Source organism: Macrobrachium nipponense, chromosome 15 (assembly GCF_015104395.2).
Source record: "Macrobrachium nipponense isolate FS-2020 chromosome 15, ASM1510439v2, whole genome shotgun sequence".
NCBI lineage: Eukaryota > Metazoa > Arthropoda > Malacostraca > Decapoda > Palaemonidae > Macrobrachium > Macrobrachium nipponense.
In genome coordinates, this window is record NC_087208.1 from 10,096,543 (window position 1) to 10,121,417 (window position 24,875).

Below are 24,875 nucleotides of genomic sequence, written 5' to 3' on the forward strand. Positions count from 1 at the left end.
CCACCATCCAACACGAGCCCAGTAAGCTCTTGGCTGCTTCAATCTGGGGTGCTGATCTCTTCCCAGAGTCGGTAGTGAACTCAGTTCACTGCGAGGCAACCAGACTCAACCAGAGTCTGAAAGTTCGCTGGGGATTGACCAGCAAGAGAAAATCGGAGTCGGCCTCATCAACTAAGAAATCCAAGAAGCCTAGGAAATTCCAGCATTTCCAGGCTCCTCAGCAACAGGCAGTGATGCAGGCGGTTCCGGTATCACAAGTACCGCAACCGTCTACCTCCAAGGCACAGCCACAACAACAGTTTCTGCTTGTGGCGCAACCACAACACGCGCAGGCTTCAACCTCTTACGCTGTCTCCCCGGCTTTCAACCCAGTGTTTGAAAGCCAGTCCTTTCAGCCTTTTAACAGGTTCGGCAGGGGTAGCAGAGCTAGAGGTGCCTTCCGCCAGAGAAAGGGACATGCATGCATGAACACTAATCTAAGGCACGGGCAAAGGATTTCCGAATAGTACGATGTAAAGCAATAGAATAAGTGGGAACTTCTGTACCATGTGATAGATAACTCATATAAGAGTAAATACACACGGAATAGATACCACGGTATGGGAGACCGAAGTAGCTAACCGAACATGAGGCGAGCCGGCAAGGCGAGCCATGCGCCAGACCAGGAGACTATTATTGGACCTAAAAAATGGTAAAAACAGCTCCTGGCTGACAAAAAACTAGTGTAAAACCTTTCGGGGTACTTAACTTAGCTGCGGCGATAGCTTCTAGTTCCATCTTGGGCATAAATCTAAAGGAAAAAGCACAAAATCACAGAGCAAAGATAAGCACGTGCGGCCAGAAGTTCGCTAACGAAAAGGATGGCCACCAGGAGCGCTTCGGTCGGCGTCGTAGGTAGAGTAGTAGTAGTTGACGGCGCTGGCCGTGTATCAGCTCTCTCAGGAGGGGGATTTCGATGTAGGAAAGTTCTAAATGGCAAGAGGTTTGTGGTAGTGGTCTCACTCGCCCCAGCTACATACCGACACCCTCTTTTTATTTAGGGTGAGCGAGTCAGTTATTCTGACATCCCCATATTTTTATTTCTTCTTTGGTAATGTTAGTATTATTTACCTAGAAATAATGAACTTAAGGGATTATTTCACGAAGCGACACGATCTGAGCCCAGAAACACAATTGTAAGCTAAAACTCTTACAGTTTAGTAATATTTAGTCATTTATCTTCATTTTGAAACAAATTTGGAGGCTCTAGCACAATATTTAGATTTATGGTGAATTTAAAAAAAATAAACTTTCCTTCCCTCCTCGCGCGGATTCTCCGCCGCAAATCTCCGAAATGCATACGTCGCATTCTCGTAATATTTGCTCCATTTCATGTTAGCCTTTTCATAGAGTTTTATATATGAAAATGTGTGCAATTTTATGTAGAATACAACAAAAAATAATCAAAGGTTGTAGCTTTTTTCATTTTTGAAATATTTGCATATAAAATAGAATAGTATATATATAAAAATTTTGACATTCGGTCAACTTTAACTCTTCCGAAATGGTCAAAAACTGCAATTGTAAGCTAAAACTCTTACAGTATAGTAATATTCAATCATTTGTCTTCATTTTGAAACAAATTGGAAGTCTCTAGAACAATATTTAGATTTATTGTGAATTTAAAAAAAAAAAATTTTTTACGTCCTCGTGTTACGAATTCATGCATTATATTGTGATAATATTTTCTCTGTGTTGCTTTGATCGTTTTACAATGTGTTATATACCAAAATGATCGCAATTTAGTGTACAATACAACAAAAAAAATTAACTCGTTAGCTTTAACCGTTTTGCTCACAGTGTGATTTGAATACAATTATATATGAAATTTGGTTTTTGCTCTATCATATATCACATAAATTTATATATGATAATGATATTTTTTTCATTTCTGATGGTTGCATACTAAACCTCAGGCAATGACAAAAATAGGAGCCAAAAATGAACTCTTAATCTTGAAAACTAAGCACGCTGTGATTTTTTGAAAAAAATATTTTTTCTGCTTCGGCGCTCACTCCGAGACCCCCCCCCCCGGCATATGGGAGACAATTTTTAATATACCCCTTCGGCGTAAGAGGGTTAAAAATTCTTATACCCAAGTTTTTTAATCGTTTTATCACAAAAGATGCATTTAGTCATGAAAATTATATGAAAATGCAGTCATTTATGAATATTTCTCAGTGAAAAATACTGCCAAGAGGCAAGTCTGCAAATTGTGAGTCCACAAATAGCAAGGGTCTACTGTAAATACATTTTTAATTATGAGACCTACCCAGTAATTATGTAGCTAATAGTTTCACTCGCCTAGCAGTTAAATTCCAAAATTCATGGCATGCACTAATTTTCTGTTTTGTTTTGGCTAAGTAAGAGAGGAACCACCTTGGCAAAGTGGTCATTTAGTTTCTACCAGCTGATGGCTACAAATTGGTTGTCAGCTGCAATTAATTCTGGAATTCTTAACTTTTAACTTTTATTTTTCGGCATTTGCGTTGTTTTGGCTGCCTCAAAGGCGGTATTATATACATTTAGGTCCTTTTAAAAAAAGGGATTTTGACATAGGAAAAATCTATTTCTGGGGGAAGACCTGTGTCGCCCTATGAAAAATCCCTGTAACTCATTTTTCTAGTGTAAATAAACTCTATAATATACCAGAGAAAAAGCTAACATGGTTATGCTGAGGTTACTACCCCCAGCGCGATCACCCAAAGGGTGTCGGTATAGTATAGGGGCGTTATGTTACCACAAACCACAGGACTTCTGCCATTTAGAAGGTTCACTTCAAAATCCCTCTCTTTGGTGGGAGCCGCTACAACGAATTCCCACCACCCGCCCTCGCTCGCCACTACTACTACTACCCATGCGCTACTCCTCATTCCTGAATAGTTCTACAAACTTGGATTAGTCAGGGTGGGAAGAGAATGCTAATAGGGTTAGGGTTCATCGGGCGACACAGGTCTTCCCCCAGAAATAGATTTTTCCTATGTCAAAATCCCTTTTCTGGTGTCGACCTGTGTTGGCCGATGAAAACATACCAGAGAATGTTATACAAGTTTTTAGTCTACAATTATGTGTAAAACCAGGTTAATTATATTCCGAATAAAGAGTTATCAATAGTTTTACTATTTAATCTTAATATTATATTTTGAACCAGCAACTCAATATTTGTGAGAAACAAATTCTCAATATACACTTAACCTGGACAGTGTTAAATTATACAGTACTGAAATTATACATATCAACTCGTTGGTCACGATTATATGTCATCCAGACCAAAACAAAACGTTATATTATCTCTATACTAGTACTTAATAGCAATAATAATTATATACATATGTGCAATGTTATACAATAATCCGGCAGCGGGATCAACAACAAGCGTCTAGCCCGGTCCGGAAAAAAGTATGGTGGGGAGTGTGAGCGAGTCATGTAGGTAGAAGGGTCATGCAAAGGGAGATAGTCAAAGGAATAGTTCTATTCAAAGGTTTCTAAGGAGAACCGTCAGTCTGTTCTTCAGGAACCACCACAGTACCAGCTGCCACTGCTGAAAATTTTAGAGCCTGTAGATTTTTAAGGTAGTGGTGCTTGAACACTGCTGGGGACTTCCAACCTGTGTACTTTTTTAGGTCCTCAAACTTCATATTTTGAAAATAATTAGTTGAGGTGGCAACTGCTCGGATATCATGGACATGTGGGATTGAATCCGGATTAGCTTGCTTAATAAAGTAAAGTATCTGTTGCCTAATACCTCCTAAAGTTATTGTGCCCCCTTTTTCTCTAATAAAAAGAGGGCCCGTTGTTATTTGAGATGTTCTGGTCATAAAGGTTTTAAGTGTATGAACAGGACATAATGATTTATCTTCTGGAAGAGGAATAATTTCCTAAGGTGTCCACCTATTCTGTGGATCTTCATTTTTTGCTAAAAATTGTCTATCTGGTGAAAGTAAGACTTTTCCAGATGGGAGGAATTCCACATTTCCTGGATTTCTAGAAAGAGCTGACAATTCAGAAATTCTAGCTCCAGAAGCCTGAGCTACTAAAAATAATGTTTTCCTTAGTAGTGCTTAATAAGAACAGTTATCATTGTCTAAGTCTGATGCTAGTTTAAGAACATCATTCAAAAACCATGATATTGATTGAGGACGGTTGACCGGTCTCAAACGTGCACATGCTTTCGGAATAGAGGAAAAGTATGTGTCCGTTAAATTAATATTGAAACCTATTTGAAAAATCTTTCTTAGGGCAGATTTAATTGGGGTAATAGTGCTGGCAGCTAAGCCTTTCTCATGTAATGATCTAAAGAAAGAAATTGTAAGATTTGTATTCATTTCTTGCACATTCATGTCATTCAAAAACATAGCCAGTTTTTTCACTGCGGAATCATACTGTCTAATTGTAGAATCTCGTTTATCCGATTCTACAAATAGAATATTTAATGGATCTATGTTTGCTTCTTTTTGTGCCGCAAACTTCATGAAGTCCATAAAGTTAGGGCACTCAGAATTCTTGAGGAAGCTGACACAGTTTGCATTTGTACTATCTGTGTTAGGTTCGGGGATGGAATCTTCTGTGGTTTGAGTTTCATCTCCATGATGAGTGGATACCAATTGCTCTTCGGCCAGTTGGGTGCCACTAGTGCTAGCTGGCCTTTGAATGATCGTAGCTTGTGTAGTACCTTCAACAGGAGGTTCACTGGGGGAAAGAGATAAATTCTCTCCCATTTGTTCCAATCTAGAGACATTGCATCGATCGCGAAGGCATTGTTGTCTATGTTGGGAGCTACATAGCAGGCTAACTTGTGGTTGGACTCCGAGGCAAAGAGGTCTACCTGGAGTCCCGGAATCTGAGTTGTAATCCATTTGAATGAATTGTTGTCCAGTGACCATTCTGATTCTAGTGGGGTCATTCTGGACAGGGAGTCTGCTATTACATTCTTTACTTTCCCTGCCCAAGATTGAATTTGCTGACAGATGCCAGTGGTTCTTTTCTGCTAGTAGGAATATTGCTATCATTTACATGATTCAATTTGTTGGATTTTTGGACCCTCTTCTGTTTATGCAGTGGACGACTGTAAAGCTGTCCGATACGATTCGAATGTGGATCTTCTTGGACAGTTGTAATTTTCTCAATGTCAAGAACACTGCCATCGCTTCCAATACATTGATGTGGAATCGACAGAATGTTTCTGACCATGTTCCTTGAACTTTCTTGAGAGGTGAATATCCCCCCCAACCGCTCAGAGATGCATCTGTGTGGATGATCAGAGATGGAGGAGGAAATTGTAGTGGAACTGATTTGGATAGGTTCCGTTGTTTCGTCCTTGGAATAAGTCTCTTTTTCAGAATATCTGGAATTCTTGAAACTTTGTCTCTGAATTTGAGATTTGCTCTTGATCTCCAAACCTGATTGATATCCTTTAATCTGGTTTTCAATAGAAACATCTGTCACTGATGCGAATTGAAGGGAGCCTGGGATTCCCTTTCTCCTTGTTCCCTTCGAAAAATGACCGTCTGTTTTTGACAAAAGCGTTTTGTAGCTTTTACTATCTCTTTGACCTTCTTGGACGGTAGAGATAGCTTGTGTTTCTTCAAGTCCCACTGAATCCCTAACCATTGGAACTGGGATGCTGGAGTCAATCTGGATTTTGCCATGTTTACTTGGAACCCTAAAAATTTTATGAATTCCAGTACTTTGGATGTCGACCTTCGACACTCTGCTTCATTGCTCGCCCAGATTAACCAATCGTCCAGGTAGGCTACTAACAGTATTCCTTTCTTCCTCAATTCCTGAACTACTGTCTCTCCCAATTTTGTGAATACCATGGGTGCTACATTGAGTCCGAAGGGCATTACCTTGAATGAGTAGGCTTTCTTGCCTAGCTTGAATCCTAGGTACGGAGAGAAGTTTCTGGCTATTGGGACATGATATTAAGCATCTGTAAGATCTATAGAGGTGGTGACAGCCCCACGGGGAAGTAAGGTCCGTACCTGTGAGATTGTCAGCATATGGAACTTGTCGCAGTGAATGTAGGAATTCAGCCGAGACAAGTCCAGGATTACTCTTCTTTTGTTCGAGTCCTTCTTTGGGACACTGAACAAATGTGCTTGGAACCTTATGCTCTTCACCCTCTTTATGGCGCGTTTCTGAAGAAGATCCTTTGTATACTCTAAGAGGTCCTCTGTTGGTTTTTGGAAGAAGCTGACTGGAGGGGGAGGGCCCTTCTCCCACTTCCAGCCTAGACCTTTTGATATTATACTGTGGGCCCATGGACTGAAGGTCCATCAACCCCTGAATAGGTACAGTCTCCCCCCTACCTGGGAGATCTCACTGGTTGGATGCTGGTCTAGTTCCTCTCCCTCCTCGGAATCCTCTACCCCTGGCCCCACCTCGCAATCGAGAGCCTCTGGCTCGACTACTCCCAGCATGTCTGCTATATGGGCGAAAGGGACCTCTCGCCTCATAAGCAGGATTAAATGCTGGGGAAGTCACAACCTGAGATGAAGTCGAAGGTTGAGGTTCCGAAGGTGGTTGAACTAATACATATTGTTGTGGTGGTGTTGCTTTTGAGGTAGACGGCACTGCCTGCATATATCCATGAGGACGGGCCGTCTGGTAAGGGTTATACCTTCTTGCCTTCTTTTTAGGCCCTTGTTGATGAGAAAGCGCATCAAATTGGCGTTTAAAGGGAAGACCCCACCTTCCCCTAAGACTCTGGTTAGTCCTGGCTGCCTCATGAAGGATGTTGTTTACTTCCTCTTTGGGGAAGAGGGTTTCTCCCCAAATGGAAGATTTAATAAGTCTGTTGGGCTCATGTTTCACTGTACCCCAGCTAAAACATGTTTTCTACAGGCCCTTCTTGCTATAGCAAAGTCATACAAGGTGACAGAATTCCTTCGGGAGTGACGAACATCGTGTACTTCCCTTTGTGTGGTGTCAATTTGGTATTTACACAGTTCAGTTCTGATAGACAACGGACCCAGGCAGCTTGGTCCTGTTCTCTGGGGAAGATCACCGTTTCTTTCGGTACTTTGTCTGCTCTGACTAGCGCATGTTTTGCTTGTCTAACAAAGCCCGGGAACGGGAACTGCATACCGGGTGGGAAGAGCTCATAGTCTTCAATCGGTCTTGAACCACACCCCTCAATAGTCAGTCTCCCTTCTACGAAGGGAGCATGTAGGGCCAACCTCCAAGGATTGTCATTATCAAAGGGGGGAAGCTTTGAAGCATCCGGAACCATCATTGACAGGGCTGGTGTTCCGGAGCGAAGGAGACCGGAGAGCATCTCCTCAATAGGTTTAATTCTCTCCGTCAATGACGAGAGAGCCTGATTGGAGATGTCCGGTGTTGGCCCGAGGCGTGCATCTAGCCTCTGATCTATGACACCAGTAACCCTTGCTAACAACTGGTTAGTGAAGTCATCAGGGTCGAATGACCGTTCCGCCGCCCTTGAGACTGACCCTGTTCCTTCGGTAGGGGAAGGATTTATGGCAGCAGGCTGAATGACGGACGATGTCGACGGCTGTGACGCCGAAGACAACTCCTTCGCCGCTGGCGGAACAGACTTAGTTTTCTTTAAAGTCTTCTTGACTTTAGGAATAACTGACGGTACTCCTTGTTCTTTAATGGGTTTCGTAAAACCTTTAAAGGATGGAAGAGAAGCAAGGGAAGGAGAAGGACTGGGATGGGAACTCGCCCCACTTACCTCCCCACCTACCTATTCCTCCGTGACCATGGGCTCGACGTTGATATTGATCGCCGCAACGTCGTCCATTAATCCCTGCTGCTCCTCCAAGGTGGTTGTTGTCTCCGCGCGTATCGCTTCGATGAGGGGCTCGGCAATCTCCCTGGCCACCGCCGTCAATAACGTGGCGCCCGAAAAAATCATGGCGCAGAGGTCCGCATCTAGCACATAAGGTTGACCTTTTGGCACGTTCTTGCCGAAGCCCCCCACCCATTTGCGAAGGGACACCCTAGCATCATGGTAGGTCGCCTGATCCGTCTGTAAGTTAATCCTCGTTTTAGAGGATTCGTTGATTGATTTATGAATTTGTATTACTATATTCCTTAATATATATAAGACAACTTCGTAAAGTCCTTACCTGTTCGTTAGACATGATAGACACCAATTCATAACAGACGGTACAGGTGTCTGGGTGCCAGACCACGTAGTTCTCCAGCTGCATCGCGCAATTAGCGTGCAATCGGCATACTACGTGGCCGAACAGGTTCCCCAGTGATGCGTAGCATCCCTCAGCCTGGCAACGGACCACCTGTAATGTGAAAAAACTCAATGAGTTTTCTTCCCTTTGGTGGTTTGTTGCTAAAATCAACAACGAAATATTTCGTTGCCGAAATATTCCGTCTAGACATGCAGTTAAGTATTTTCCAGAAAAATCATGCATTTTTGTTCTATTGGCGAAATATTTCGTTGTCGAAATATTCCGGTGTCATAATATTACTAGTTATTTACAACATGTAAACTAAGTTATAAAACTCGTAAGTCTAATATTGTTTATATTTGTCGAAGAAATATTTCGTCGCCAAAATATTCCGGGGTCGACTCAATACTAGTTATAAACAACTAGGTCATAAAACTCGTGAGTTTGTGGAATGTTTGCCGGCGGAATATTTCGTTCCCGAAATATTCTGTACCGACATAGTTGCTTTAATTTTTTCTAGAAAATTCATTCTTATCTAGGTTGTCGGCGAAATACTTCGTTGCCGAAATATTCCGGTACCGACCTATTATTATTATTACGTGGCTTAACTTAAAGAGGCTTATAATCTTTAAGTGTAATAGTATAAACTGAGAATTCCGTTAAGAGGTATGCTTGTAATGATACATCGAACTTCGTCAATGTCGAAGAAAAAGGACATGGCGTACCTCTATAATTGCCGAAGCTAGGAATAATCAGCCTGAATTCCGGCAATGCCGAACTTCAGGTACTATTACTCTTCTACCCTGCCTCTAATCATTCGTTAAGGGTATTCTCTGTTCGCCGAGGCTCCAGAGATAATAGAGTTGAGATATTATCGAAATAATATCCTTTATTTAATCTATGAGATTAGAGGTTTGTCTGTAATAGTTCATGTTGCTTGGCTCTACCCCTGATCCAAGATGGATCCTCATAGGCTACGTAGCCTAGATCTTTCGCTGACTGGCCGTGGCTCGTCGCGATCGAAGTGGTCCAACCTGGTCAGGAGGCTATCCAGGTAGGCTAGGCACATAATACCATTACTTAGGGTATTTATTAGTCTAAATATAATAATATATCACAAGGTGCATAGGAGTTATCTCTTAATATCTAGTACTAATCTACGTAGCCCATAGTATCACTTAAATTCCCATTCGTAATGGGCAATTTTCCTCTATCGTTTCAGCGAAGTCACTTTATAGACACAAATCGCTACAACGAGAAAAAACAAGCATTTAAGCCTATTAGGGTTATCAATTTAAGCTAACTAGGGATAATTTAACCATGTATCCCGTTAAGGATCAAATATGGTTATCGTTATAAGACTAGCCTAGGTTCGAGAATGGCTCACAAGCACCGAGATCTTATCATTATAATATATAAGCCATATCACTATAAAATGTAACCAATATCAGTTCTAACAGAAATATCGCGTTTTAATCATCTTATAAGCAAAGCTAAGCCTATATATATAATTTTACACATGCCATGCGTAATTCGCTGTTGCTATGTTGACGCTCAAAATGGCGGCTCAGCTGGCGGCACCCTCAACTCGTATTTTGAGGGGTCTGGACTGATAGCATACTTAAAATAACTTAAATATGATAAAAAACCAAATTGGGGTACTCAAATTCGAAGCAGCAGAAGATTGGGCACTCATAATTATTGGAATTTTGCGTCTAGCCACAATAGAAAAAATTCGTTGTATCTGAACAGCCACGGCTCTATTATACAGGAATGAGGAGTAGCGCGTGGGTGGTAGTAGTAGTGGCGAGCGAGGGCGGGTGGTGGGAATTCGTTGTAGCGGCTCCCACCAAAGAGAGGGATTTTGAAGGGAACCTTCTAAATGGCAGAAGTCCTGTGGTTTGTGGTAACACAACGCCCCTATACTATACTGACACCCTTTGGGTGATTGCGCTGGGGGTAGTAACCTCAGCATAACCATGTTAGCTTTTTCTCTGGTATATTATAGAGTTTATTTATACTAGAAAAATGAGTTACAGGGATTTTTCATCGGCCGACACAGGTCGACACCAGAAATAGATAGTTTTGGACTAGTTTACCATCTCACTTTTTTCAACATGTCGGACTCTAGTGTTACTAACATTAGGTATTGGGCAAATGGTTGTAAGACTAGGTTGACCAAGGAGTCTTACGATACTCATTCTTTGTGTACAGATTGTCGTGTACAAGTATGTTTGGTGAATGTGAGATGTAATGAGTGTCATGATAGGGATGAGAGAACATGGAGGAACTTAAAATCTCATTTAAGAAAATTAGATAGAGATAGAGAGAGAAAGGCTTTAGCTAGAGCTAGTTTGAAATCAGCTAGCCAGGGATAGTTGGATTTGAATGTTCCTGTTATTTCTCTAGCCCAAGTTCCCAGTTCTCTTACTGTACCACCTTCTAAAGTTTCCAATGGCAGCCCCATCGCCAGTCTAGAAGAGAAGCTTGTAAAATGCTTATCTCTGTTAGTGCAGATGATAGAGTAACTTGGTTCGTCAGTCAAAGTACCGATGGATAAGGCTAAAAGTAACAGTGCAGTGTTAGCGGAGGAGGCTGCTATTCATCCCATTGACTCTCCTAGGCAAAGGTCACTGGTATACTCCCCAGTACATGGGAGGAGTCAGAGCAGTAGCCCAAGGGAGGTTGGTGGGTCTGCCCTGCAGGCAGCTGTCCCCTCAGTGCAACCTGTTGAAGTTTCCCAGGTTGCAACCAACAGAGAACTGCTGGAAAGGTCTTTCTATGGAAGTGCATAGTTTGTCCAGTTCCGAAGACTCCTTTCCCTGTTGTCGTTGTCAATGGCTCTCTAGCAGGAAGTCTCGGCCTCTTGAAAGGGCCTCTACAGACCTAACAGTGCCTCCTGTGGTTCCTGTTGAGTGGCCAAAGGTACCGCAGCCTTCTTGTAGCCATGGGAGCAATTTCCTTCTGATTGCCTCTCAGAAGTGGATGTTCACCATGTGCCCAAGGCTCATCGTAGTTCGACTGCTCCATAAGGTCTCAGCACTGTCGGCTTCTGCTCCTCCTGCAGCTCCCAAGGCACCCACGATGTCAGAAGCAGTCAAGTGCACTTAGCGCCAGAATCCTCTACTGTCAACAAGCACCAGGTAGTGCCCGCTTGTGCGGAGTTACAGCAAGGTGCAGTTGCGCCCAAGCACACATTGGACTCTCTTCCTCCTTTAGCTCCCGCTGTTTCTTCTGAAGTGGATCCTATTCAGCTGAAACTAGATAGCATTCTAGCTTTACTTAGTAGAGGTCGTATGACGCCTCAAGCTCTCACGATGTCTCAGGCACCCACTACGGCTCAGGCACCGGTAGTGGCTAGGACACTTCAAGCCCCCAAAGGTGCTGAATACCCTCAGGCCGCCTTAGGTGCAGAACTCCTCACGCCTATATTAGCTATGACCTTCTCTCAGGCTTCTCTGGTTGCAGATACGACGCAAGCTCCTGCAGATCTTTCTCCCATTTCGTCAGAAGAGGAAGAGACAGAGAACCAGGTTACCTCTTCTGTGTATGTCGCTTTAATGAAGTTCCTCTTGCCCTCTTTTCACCTACCACTCCCTCGCTGCCCATGTCAATATTTTTTACTTTATGTCATGGTGTTTGACAGAAATTCATAATTAACTACATGTTACAAACTTACCAACCTGCTATCATAGTGGAGATGGGTTGAAATCAAAACCTGAATTTGACAGGCATATACAGTAGAGTCAGTATCACTGTATAACTCTCTTGATGGTTCAGTGGTCAAAAGTCACTGTACTGTAGCACTGTTTCTAATCCATGCTGTAGTTTGAATTCCATTGGAGACAAAGCACTTATCAATTATGTATATTTCCCCTTGGGTGTAATTTATTCCCCAGGTACAGTGAATTGGATATTAAATTTTATTTGTTGCCTGATATATTTGTGAACATAAAAAATGTCATGTTGCACATAAAAACGATTATTGTATATATTCCTTATATTGCAGATGTTGTGTATTAGGGTATGTTGATAGGTATGTTTTATATGTAACTTGTATTTCAGATGTTGTGTATCACAGTGTATGTGGGTGGGTATTAGCACATGTGGTTTATGCTCTCCTGCTTTTCCCTGCACGTCTTGTTCGTCCGTTGCTAGGCTCTCTTAGAGCTATTCTTCCTATATTGGATTCAGCAAATCGAACCATTGCTTCTGTAACAAACTTCACTGACCAGGAAGATGTGACATCAGGTATGTAATGAAATTGCAGCTTAAAAAGTGCAGCCTACTTCTTCATTTTATTAAAGGGAGATATTTTTCTCAAGAACTTGTAGGGTTTTTAATGCAAAATTCAAAATTATTTTATTGAACATGAAATTCAATAAGCGTACTCCAATACATATGTGATGCTTATATCAACTAGCTAGATGTATGATAGTATGTATACTCTGAAATATGTTTTTATATTATTAAATTGCCAAGTAATTACATAGCTAAGAGCTTCCTACCTACAACAGCCTAAAAATTCTAAGTTCGCTTAGCACTAGCATTTGTTTAGGTGTAGGTAACAGGGCCCGCCCACTTTCAGGGGCCATGAGGAACAACTAGGCAGAGAGCTCAATTAATTTTCTGCCGGCCACTGACTAACATTGTAGGATTCCAGCAGCCTACTTCACGGTTTTTTGGATGGTTTTCTTGAGTTTTGGTGAAGTACTCTTCTTTTCATTGTAGCAATCAATGACTAGTTAGTTGGTTAGCTCTGGTTAACTTAATTAACTTCAAGGATGTCTGACTCTAGCTCGTTGAGTGTTAGATTATGCAATGAAGATTGCAAGACTAGGCTAGGTAAATCTTGCTATAATTCTCATATGAAGTTAGTAAAATGTAGGGAACAGGATCGTAATAAGGACTTAAATTGTTTAGAATTTAAAGATTGGGACAATAAGCAGTGGAAGGCCTTTAGGTCCCATCAGGACAAAATGGATAAAGACAAGAAAAGGAAGGTGGTTATTAGAGCAATGAATAGGGCTAGCCCAGAGTCTGCACAAGTTGGAGTATTGGTTAAAGATTTTGCTGTCTCCCCTTTAAAGATTCCTTTATCATCTCCAATCCTTACTCCTCCTGCTCTTATGCCACTTACTCTTATTCCAGGTTCCCATGCTCCCAATCTTGACGCCATTGCCAGCCTTGAATCTAGGTTCAAGCAGAAATTTTATTTTTTAGCAAGTGCAGTGATGGAATTAGCTTCTTCTTTTAAAGCCTTGTTGGAAAAAGGCAATATGCAAAGTGTTAGTGCAGTGCAAAGTGATAGTGTTGAGGAGGTGGCTGTTCGTCCTACCAATTCTGCTAGACGAAGGTTCTTGTCCCAATTCCCTGTACTTGGGAGAAGACATACCGAAGTCTCCAAGGGAGGCTGGTGGGGTTTGCCCATGGGCAGTCACCACCTCCGTCGAGCCTGTTCATCATCCCCAGGCCGCAACAGTGTGCTGCTGGAAAGGCATCTTAATTAGTGCTCATTGTATGTCATCAGAATCTGAGATTCCAGTCTGAGCAAGAAGCATCGAGAGGGCTACTAAAGTTTCTTTGTACCCTCTCAAGAGGCATTGCACTGGTATGGACAGCTCCTCTCCACCTACCAAGAGGTCCAAGGAGTCCAGTTTTAGTCCCCAGCCATCCTGTAGTTTTGCAGTTCTGCCTGCTATGTTACACATGCGCCCTGATCTGCCTGGGATAGCCCAGAGTCAGTTTTGTATCTGGGATCACCCTCTTTTGGCTTCTAGGCAACAGGAAGAACTTCTTAAATATTCATCTTTGTCTTCAAAGGCACGTCCTGCTCCTGAACTTCCTTTGACTCTCAAGGTGTAGCACCTGTTTACATGTGCCAATCTTGTTCAACTGAATGCTTGGCGCCAGCGACTTGGTTACAGGTGACACCGCTTGCTGGTTCAGTGCTAGTTTCAACTCCCCCGTGAATGCATTCTTTGACTTCGGGAGATTCTTTGCTTGCTCCTCTCAAGTGCCAGTTAGAGGATCTTATGTCTTTTTTGAAGAAAGTGCCAGCTATCACCAATAGTCACCTGTGTCTTATGATGAAGAGGATGTAGGACAGAATTCCTCATCTTTTCATGGTACTTGGCCCTGTTGAGATATTTTCTGTATAATTTTCCTGATTTTTTCTCTCCTGCTGCTCCGGCATTTCTGGCTATGACTTTACTTACGAGGAAAATCCCTGCAGACAACTCTACTCTTCTGAAAGTAGCGCTCTCCTCTGTGAAGAAGGTTCTTAGAGATGTAGGCACCTGGTTGTCCTCTTAAGAAGGACCAGGGCAGAGGAAAATTTGTTTTTTCGCCATGTAAACTAGTAAAGAGAGCTACTGCTTTTACGCCAGCAGGGAAGCTCCTTCTCTGGGAGTTTCTGCCTCCTCCCAGGGGGACTTCCCTGGATTGGTTGATGCGACACATCGCACTGCATTTTCGTTGGCCAAAGTTACGTTCTCCTCCCCAGAGAGAGAGAGAAAAGACCATTGAATCAGCAACATCATATATCTGACCCAGCAAGAGTGAAATTATGAATTATTTCTGAGACATAGACAATAATAATAGAGAGAGAGAGAGAGAGAGAGAGAGAGAGAGAGAGAGAGAGAGAGAGAGAGAGAGAGAGAGAGAGAGATTTTATTGTTATTATATTGATACTTTAAACTTAATATTGTTTTTGAAAATTAGTACTGTAAATTATCGTTGTATCATAAAAGGGTGATTTTGACGAAGGAAAAATCTATTTCTGGGTGATTGGCTCGTGTCGCCCTATGAAAGGATCCTTAATATCATTCTTTCTAGGTAAAATTAATCTAAAATTACCTGAGAAAAACAAAATTAAGAAAATGTCAGTAAAACTGACTCGCTCACTCTTAAAAAGAAGTGTCGGTATGGCAATAGGGGCGAGTGGGAACACTACCACGAGACATTCACCAATTAGAACTTCCAATCAGAATCCCCACAAGAGAGAGCTGATACCAACGGGCGATGCGGCCGCTACTACTACTACTAGAGGACGCCACGGACAACAGCGCCCCTAGCGGACATCCTTAATCTAAAAACATCTTGTCCGGCAGGGGGGGGCAGACAATACAGGGTGGGTTTCATAGGGCGACACAAGCCAATCACCCAGAAATAGATTTTTTCCTTCGTCAAAATCCCTCCCTTTTCTGGGCTTAGCTCGTGTCGGCCTATGAAAGAGTACCAGAGAAACAGACAAGATGGAAAAAAAGGACAAATGAAAAGCAGTTGTAAAATGAGGGATATAATATAAAAGTAAATCAATTACAGCATATAAACTAAGTACTTAAGTCTAACTTATTCTAAACAGTAACATAAAAGAAGTTAGTAATGTAAAGTACTTAAAATTACAGTAAACACAGTATAATAATGCAGTGTAATTTTAACAAAATAGATTTACTTAGATAACTTATTTACAAAATATACAAACACATTGTGTTCCCCTTACCCGCTAGCATAAAAAAATAAAAAATAAGGGTAGGTACACTGAAGTACATTATCAGTACAAAGTGTGGATGTCCCTAGCAAAAAAAAATAAGGGACAATCCACTAATATGATTTCAGCGGCTAAGGCTAGGATATCCGAGTAGCATGGCGATAGGGTGAGGCATGTTGGATGAGGTAGGTAGAAAGGAGACCTGGATCTGTACTACAACTACTATACAGTATCAGGAGAAACAATGTTTCCCGCTGCTACTGCTGAAAATTTTAAAGATTCCAAGGACTTTAGATAATGACGTTTAAAGACTGTCGGAGATTTCCATCCAGTATACTTTTTAAGATCCTCAAAGTTCATATGTTGAAAGTAATTAATTGAGGTGGCTACTCCCCTGATGTCATGTGCTTTTGGGAAATGAATCAGGATTGGCTTGTTTAATGAAGTAAAGGATTGTTGTCTAATACCTTTTACTGACAAAGTACCACCTTTTTTCTCTCATGAAGAGAGGACCTGAGGATCTTGAGGATGTACGAGATAGAAAGGCTCTTAAAGTTGATACTGGGCAAAGAGAAGGGTCTTGCGGAAGTGGGATGACTTTCCAAGGGGGCCCACCTTGCAAGAGGATCCTCATTTTTAGCCAAAAAACTACGATCCGGAGCAAGCAGAACTTCTCCTGAGGGGAGGAATTCCACATGACCCGCATCTCTGGATAGAGCCGACAGTTCTGAAATTCTAGCTCCTGAAGCTAGGCTTAATAAGAATAATGTCTTTCTAAGAAGCATTATGAATGTACAAGACAAGTTGTCAGTATATGAAGCTAGTTTGAGGACATCATTTAAGAAACCATGAAACTGCAGTAGGCCTTTGAGAAGGTCTAAGTCTAGCACAGGCTTTAGGAATAGACGTGAAATAAGATTCAGTCAGATCTATCTGAAAACCTAACTGAAAGATCTTCTTCAAAGCCGATTTATGAGTAGTAATAGTGCTAGCTGTTAAACCTTTTTCAAAACAAGGATCTGAAAAAGGATATAGCTAGATTAACTGTCATGGTTGTAGTGTTTGATTCTTTCAGGAAGGATGCTAATTTTTTAACAGCTGAGTCATATTGTCTAATAGTTGACTCTCTCTTATCTGATTCTAGGAAGAGAATATTTTGTGGATCAATATTAGCATCTTTATTAGCCGCAAACTTCATGAAGTCCATAAAGTTAGGGTCTGAAGAATTCCTGAGGAAGCGAACACAGTCCTCATTTGTACTGATTGTGACAGCTTGGGATTGGGAATCCGTTGAGGTCGGAGACCCAATTCCAGAAGAAGAGGATACCAGTTGCTCTTGGGCCAGTCCGGTGCAATCAGAGCTACTGTTCCCTTGAAAGTCCTCAGCTTGCTTAAGACTTTCAAGAGGAGATTCACTGGAGGAAAAACATAAATTTTTCTCCACTGATTCCAATCTAACGACAGGTGTGCCGTGGCATAAGCCAGAGGGTCCAGGTTGGGGGCCACATAGCAAGGGAGCTTGTGGTTCGCTTGTGAGGCGAAGAGATCTACTTGGAGACCTGGGACTCTCCGGCATATCCACTGGAATGACCCGTTGTCTAGGGACCATTCTGATTCCAGAGGGACTGACCGGGACAAGCGTCTGCTATCACATTTCTTACCCCCGCCAGGTGAGTGGCGGACAGATGCCATTTGTGTTTGTGCTAGGGCAAAGATGGCTATCATGACATGGTTCACATGCTTGGATTGGACCCTCCCCTGTTGATGCAATGAACTACCACTGCACGTCCAAAAACTAGCCTTAGATGAGACTTTTTCGGGGGAAGCAGTCTCTTCAAGGTAAGAAATACTGCCATTGCTTCCAGAACGTTTATGTGGAGCTGGCGAAATTGAACTGACCAAGTCCCCTGAACCTGTTTGAACTGAGAATATCCCCCCCACCCGGACAGGGAGGCATCCGTGTGAATGGTTAACACTGGAAGGGGATATTGAAGGGGTACCCGCTTGGCTAAGTTCTTTACTTTTGACCATGGACGGAGTGATTGCGAAGGATCTGTGGAATTACTGACAACTTGTCTCGAGATTTGGCGTTTGCTCTCGATCGCCAAACTCGATTTATATCTTTTAGCCTTGCTTTCAGGAGGATATCTGTCACCGAAGCAAACTGAAGGGACCCTAGGATTCTTTCCTGGCTTCTCCTTGATGTTTGTTTGCATTTGAGAAATTGTCTGACAGATTTTGCTATTTCCTTCCGTTTGGCCACTGGAATTGACAGATTGTGGGAAGACAAATCCCATTGGATTCCAGCCACTGAAAAACGAGACTCCGGGGTAAGTCTGGATTTCGTTTTGTTTATCTGGAACCCCAGATGTTCCCTCCAGAAAGTGAAACTACCTTTTTGGTGGCTTTGAGACATTCCTTGACTGTTGGTGCCCAGATCAACCAATCGTCGGGTATGCTGCTACCATGATTCCTGAGTTCTCAATTGCTGCACAACCACTTCTGCTATTTTCGTGAATACCCTGGGGGCTACATTCAGACCGAAGGGCATCACTTTGAATGAGAATGTCTGATTTCCTAGCCTGAATCCTAGGAATGGGCGGAAGTGTCTGGCTATAGAGATATGATAGTATGCGTCTGTAAGATCGATGGAGCATGTGACGGCTCCACGCGGAAGTAAGGTCCTTACTTGCGAGAGGGTAAGCATCTTGAACTTGTCGCAACGAATGAAAGAGTTTAGCTTGACAAGTCTAAGATTACCCTTCTTTTTGTTGAGCCTTTCTTTGGCACGCTGAATAAGCGACCTTGAAATTTTAGATGCTTGACTCTCGCAATAGCTCCTTTCTGAAGGAGTTCCTCCGCATAATCTGTCAATTCCTTTGATGGTATTTGGCGGAATGATTTGATTGGAGGAGGATCTTTGATCCAACTCCAACCCAATCCTTTGGACACTATGCTCTGTGCCCAATTGCTGAACCCCCACCTGTGACGGAAGAGGAACAGCCTCCCTCCTACCTGGGGAGCCTCATTGTTGATGGGCGGGTTGACCACCACGCCCTCCTCTGAACTGCTTACTCCTTGTCGCCCTCAAAACCCTGCGCCACGCCTGGCGGAAAGTAGCCTCTCGCCCTACCTCTCGATTGTCTGTTAAAGGGAGGGTAGCCCTGACCTTCATACGTAGGGTTGAAGGCCGGCGAGAGTGCGTAGGAGGTCGAAGGTTGTGATTGAGGAGACAGCAGGAGGATGGGCTGGTTCTGCTTAGAAGTAGCAGGTTGTCCCTGTTGGGTAAACCGGGACGGCCTGAACAAATTGCTGCTGTTGCTGGTGTTTCTGGTAAGGCTGGAACCTTTTACCAGACTTCTTTGGTTTCTTACCAGCAGTGGGGACGGATTCTTGCTTCCTCTTAGATGAAAATACCCCACCTAGCTCTAAGGCTCTGGTTGAGCCTAGCCGCCTCCGTGGTTGTACTTCATTTACAGCGGACTCTGGGAAGAGATCCGCTCCCCACATGCTAGAAGCCAGGAGTCTATTAGGCTCGTGCCTAATAGTGCACTCCTGCAGAACGTGCTTTCGGCAATTCCTCCTAGCTTGGAAGAAGTCGAAAGCATCCGTCTGAACCGTCTGAAGCTGGGATTTGGCCAAGATCTTAAACAGAGGTTCCGTGCCATACGAGAGAGCAGCCATCTCTGTTATGATCAGCGAGTTGAGGGACCTGCCAAACCTAGTTCGCATTGCGTCGAACTCCGCCTGAATCAAGGAATCAGGCAGCCCTTGGGAGCTTTTCGCCGAACTGGGTCCATGCGCAGTCCGGTTTGAGCTTACCAAGCAAGTTGAACGTGGCTGGCAAGTTCTCCCACAATTCTCCAAAAGCTGGGAAGAGCGGAGAAGTAGACTCCGCCTCCCTTAGCTGTGGCATGGGGGCCTCATCCTTGAGGACTGCCTGAAGAGTCGTCTCTACTATTTTGTAGCGAACGGAAGAGAAGCCTCCTCTTCCGTCGCAAAAATAGTGAAAGGACTCTTATAGGCCTGGAGCTTGGTGGTGTTTGTACACTCCAGTCCTCAAGGCAGTGAACCCATTCACGTTGAGCATGATCCCTACTGTAGAGAAACATTCTCCCTAGAGATCTTGTCTTCCCTAGTAAGCGCCGCTACGGTCAGCTAGCATAGCCAATGAAAGGCTGCGTCAAACCAAACCCGGAGGATAAAACTCGAAGTCCTCAATCCTTCGAGTTCCACACTCCGGGATAGAGATCATACCATCCTTAAACTTAAAGCGTAAGCGGCTACTCTCCATGGGTTCTCCATAGAGCAAAGCTGGTAGTGAATCATATGGTGGAAGCTGGAAAATACCAGCACTTGTTACTGGGGAGACTGGAAGGGGGACCTGAGAGAGCCCAGCTACTCGGTCCTCATTCTCTCTAACTCTGTTAGAGAGATCTTGGATGGACTGGCCTGATTGAGACAGAGTGCTCGACAGTTGTGCGAACATCTGCTCAAACTTTGTCCCCAGGGCGGAGACTTGAGAGCCGACCATCTCACCCACCTGTTGCATCACCACTGCTGAGAAAGCAGTGGGATCAAAGGTGCTGGGTCCGCTCCTCCAACCGGCGTTACCGGAGTGGATGCGGTGGAGGCCGGAGAAGGCATTGGCTCGGTGGAGCGCGAGCCTTCTCCTTAGAAGACTTGCTTCTAGAGCTCTTCGAGTAAGAAGAGCTCGGCTTGGCCTTCACCGCGTCAGCGTAAGAAGTCGAAGACTTCTTAGCTGAAGAAGACGAAGACGACTTCTTAGAAGTCGTCTTAACTAGGGTCTTCGGTTCTCTCTGTCCCTTCACCTTTGGGGTACAGAGAGAGCGGGAGAGCGGGTAGGGATCTCAGATCCCACAAAGCCTTGGAAAGAAGCACTTGAAGAAGGGACAGGAGAAGATCCAGGAGCGCCCAAGGAGAGACCTTGGGCGCCCGACACACCTACCTCAACCAACAAATCCTCCGCACTACCGCCATAGGCTCAATGTTGAGGTCCAGGGTAGCGACGTCCGGGACCGACTCCTGTGGCTACGACCCCGAAAGATTGCTGCATCTCTTGCTGGATGGAGGCTATGAGAGGGGCTGCGGATAAGGGGTCAACATACCCTGTTGACTTGCCCCCGGGGAAGATCTGGACAGCCAGCTTCTTGTCTAAAATGTAAGGCTGGCCTTGGTTTGGCGGTGTTCTTCCCGAAGCCGCTACCCACGCTTTCAGGGTTGCAAGGGCGACCTCCCTCACACCAGCAGCCTGAAAGAAAAGGCGAAATGAGCTTCTAATGGCGGAACGGGGGTTAACAAACTATGTCTAAGAGTTGTTAGTAAAATGATAAAGAAGTCTATAATCGACTTACCCCTCCACCAGCTGACTGACTAGGTCGTAGCAGATGGCGCAGGCTTCCGGGTGCCAGAACGATCATATCGTTGTACGGCGTGGCACATGGAGCGTGAGACCTGCACTCATCGTGGCCGCAGGGGTCGTACAACGTCGCGTTGCATCCCAGGACCTGACAGTTGGTAGCCTGTAAGTGGAAAGATACATAAGTATCAGGAGAACACTTACAGCCTAACAGTTGCTCCGCAGGGGTCGTACAACGTCGCGTTGCATCCCAGGACCTGACAGTTGGTAGCCTGTAAGTGGAAAGATACATAAGTATCAGGAGAACACTTACAGCCTAACAGTTGCTCCGCTGGTGCCGGAGCGAGAAAGTTAGATTAAACCAGAGCCCCGCCATAATACGTGTGGTAGTAAAATGGTTGGTTGTCCTAGGCTACGGCGGAGACAAGAGATAGAATCCAACCAGGTGTGGTGGTAAAATGAAACCACGACGGATAATGGCGGGGATGGTATACATATGAATAATAAAAATAAACAAATCATCGTAAAATTAGGGTATATCCTTAAAACTAACAATAATTATCAAACCTTTCCCCACCCGTCTACTAGAAGAGTGCCCTACCGGGTAAGAAGCAAGCTCCCTTCCGGCAGGTAGCGGGGGGAAGAGATGTAAGGATATAGTAGGCAAGCAACCGACCACTAGTAGTGACCACCCCGCCCGCTGGCGGAGCCAGTAATCTATAACCAAAGGTGCCCCGGCTGCGGCGGAAGGCTCCGTTCGTTATAGAAAGGGAAGGTGGCTGAGCAACTGGGGAAGGGGGGGGAGGGTCTCGGCGTAACACGGCGGGAGAGAGAGAGGGGGGGGTGGCCTACTCCTCCCCGTCCCAACAACTACCCGCTCGGAGACCCGGTACCCCCCTATGAGTGGTCGCCCTATACCCCCGCTGGGAGGAACCCCTGGCCTCCTCAGAGAGAGAGGGAGGAAGGCAACTGAGGTTGTCATGACAACCAAGGAGTCCCCCAGCGCCTCCCTATACCTGGTAGGGAGGGAAGGGGAAGGGGAAGGTGCGATGGAACACGTGACCGCAAGTGGCCTAAGCCGCGAAGCAACACAACCGTGGGAGGGCCACGTGAACCAGGCTGTACCAATACATGGGACATGCACCTAGGCTAGCCTAACACCCTAAATAGAACTAAATTTACATCGTAAAGATGGAAAAGACACTTATAGTAGAAGAAAAAGAAGCCCAGGAGGAGGCAAAACTGTTCCGAGGAACAGAAGCCTACTCGGAGCCAGCGATAGCCGATGAAGAGCAAGAGCCGGGATGCTGGGCTGGAACATAGAATAGCCCTAAATACCAAACTAAGAGAAATGGTAAAAGGGCTAACCTAGCTAAAACTCGATGTAAAAAACGATGAACGTGATATAGTAAGCCCATAAGTATAAGAAGTCCCAGTATGGAGGACCGGGAATTCTTAACGAGGCAGCATGGCGCCGCCACGAGACAACCGGGAAACCGTATATGACCTATTAGAAGGAAAATACTGGTTCCCGGAAGACTAAAATACAGTAAAACATTACTTATGAGGCACTTAACTTAGCCGTTGCGATGGCAGAACGTTCCATGATGGATGGTGATATAAATCCTCGTGAAATAGCACAAGCACAAGAAAAATGCGTCCGAACGCTGGCGCTAATGATTAAGGGATGTCCGCTAGGGGCGCTGTTGTCCGTGGCGTCCTCTAGTAGTAGTAGTAGCGGCGCATGCTGATTGTTGGTATCAGCTCTCTCTTGTGGGGATTCTGATTGGAAGTTCTAATTGGTGAATGTCTCGTGGTAGTGTTCCCACTCGCCCCTATTGCCATACCGACACTTCTTTTTAAGACGTGAGCGAGTCAGTTTTACTGACATTTTCTTAATTTTGTTTTTCTCAGGTAATTTTAGATTAATTTTACCTAGAAAGAATGATATTAAGGATCCTTTCATAGGCCGACACGAGCTGAGCCCAGAAAAGGGATTTTGACGTAAGGAAAAATCTATTTCTGGGCGATTGGTTCGTGTCGCCAGCGAAATATCCTTTAATCCATTATTTCTAAGGTAAATGTACTAACACATACCAGAGAATAAATAAAATAAAGAAAAGGTCAGTACAACTGACTCGCTCACCCTCCAAGAGGGTGTCGGTATGAACACTATGGCGAGTGAGACCACTACCACGAAACCGCTGCCAATAGAAATCTCCCACTACAAAATCCCCACTAGAGGGGAGCCGACCCACAGAGTGGGCAGCAATACTACTACTCCATCCCATGCTGCCGACTGCTGCGCCTCTGGTGGCCATCCTTTTCAGTTAGCGCACAGTAGATACACGTGCCCTTTTTTGCTCTGTGTTTTTGTGCCCTTTTTTCTTGGATTTATTCGTCATCGGAGCGTACAGCCATCGCAGCAGCTAAGTTAAGTAATCAGGTGATTATTGCTATTTGGTTTTTTCCGGCCGTTGAGTCAGTATTTGCCGTTTTTTAGGTATAAATACGAGCTCTAGGTCGGAAGCATGGCAGCATGGTTCTGCCTCGTGGCGGGTTCGTTCTTGGTCTTCCATACCCAGAACCTTCCCTTATTTCGTTACGCTCTATTATTAGTTATCCATTTTATGTTAAGGGTACAGCCTACTGGGTTTATGTCATGCATGCATGTCTTTTTCACCTTGCGTAGGCATCTTCCATCCAGACCCTAGCCACAGCTCTTAGTATCGGCCCCGGCTAGCTTTGAGTGGTAGACTTTCTTTCGAGTTAGTTGTACACTCCTGGATTTTTTCTCCTACTGTTTTATTTTCTTTCTTTACGTTTAGTGATTTTGATTATTTTTGTTTTATGTTAGTGTACGGCGTCTGGCTTCACGTAGCCTAGGTTATGTTCTTTTGGTCTCCACCACTATGCTTCCGCTCTTCAGTTCGGTTGCTTCTCTATAGCATCTCTCTGATTAGTCGGTTGTTTTTCCTAGGCTGTATTGTTTCGTTGTATTACATGTTACCGCTCCGTGGTCACTACGTGATCACGGAGCAGCCAGACGCCTGTCCAGTCACCTTCCCTCCCGCTCTTCCATAGGGCCGGGGGGAGGGTTGGTCTGCCCACGCTCGCTCCACATACCCGGGCCTGCCTCCCTCTCTCCCTAGGCGGAGGGAGTAGGGGGGCTGGACAGACCCAGACTGGACTCGACCTCTCTAGCATCTCGGCACGCTCGGATGACTAAGGGGGGGGGGGGGGACTGGCCTTTCCCCCCTCCGTCGTTACTCTTTGTCGCTCCGTTGCTAGCGCGAGTCTGTTTGCCCTCTCGCCCTTTCCCACCTTACTGGTGCTCTTTATCTACCGGAGCTCCGGCATCCACGTGGAAAGGTGCTAGTTCACCCTGACGGGCGGACTGCGGCATACAGTTGGTCTTTACTAACCACTTCCGTCGCGCTGATATCGCGACACGAACTCCGCCACGCACCGGACTTAGTCCGGTACGTTCGATGTCTATAGGTTTAAGAGTTAGTATTTAAACTATATTAAGTTTAATTTAAGCTACCTTAAGCCATCCCTCCGTTGCCTGCTCACACCGGATCTCTCCGGGGTTATAGCCTATTCAGGCGATAAGGGAGGGGTTATGCCCAAAAATTTTTTCGCGCTCCGGCATGCAGCGAAGTTCTTTTAACCTCTAGCCTGTAAGTGATATCTTTTAGGATGCTCATGTATCTTTTCACTTACAGACCACCAACTGTGAGCATCCGGGATGTAATGCCATGCTCCAGGACCCCTGTGGGCATGAAGTCTGCAGATCCCATGCTCC

At 44.5% G+C, this 24,875-nt stretch overlaps 1 protein-coding gene across 1 annotated transcript in view; it reads left to right on the forward strand.

The window, feature by feature from the left end:
- The window catches only part of LOC135226953 (probable E3 ubiquitin-protein ligase HERC1), a 232,033-nt gene that overhangs the window by 31,012 nt on the left and 176,146 nt on the right, over nucleotides 1-24,875 (forward strand). Inside the window, exon 6 of the mRNA XM_064266636.1 lies at nucleotides 12,261-12,446. Within this exon, the coding sequence (XP_064122706.1) occupies nucleotides 12,261-12,446 (186 nt within the window). The remainder of the gene's footprint in view (nucleotides 1-12,260; nucleotides 12,447-24,875) is intronic.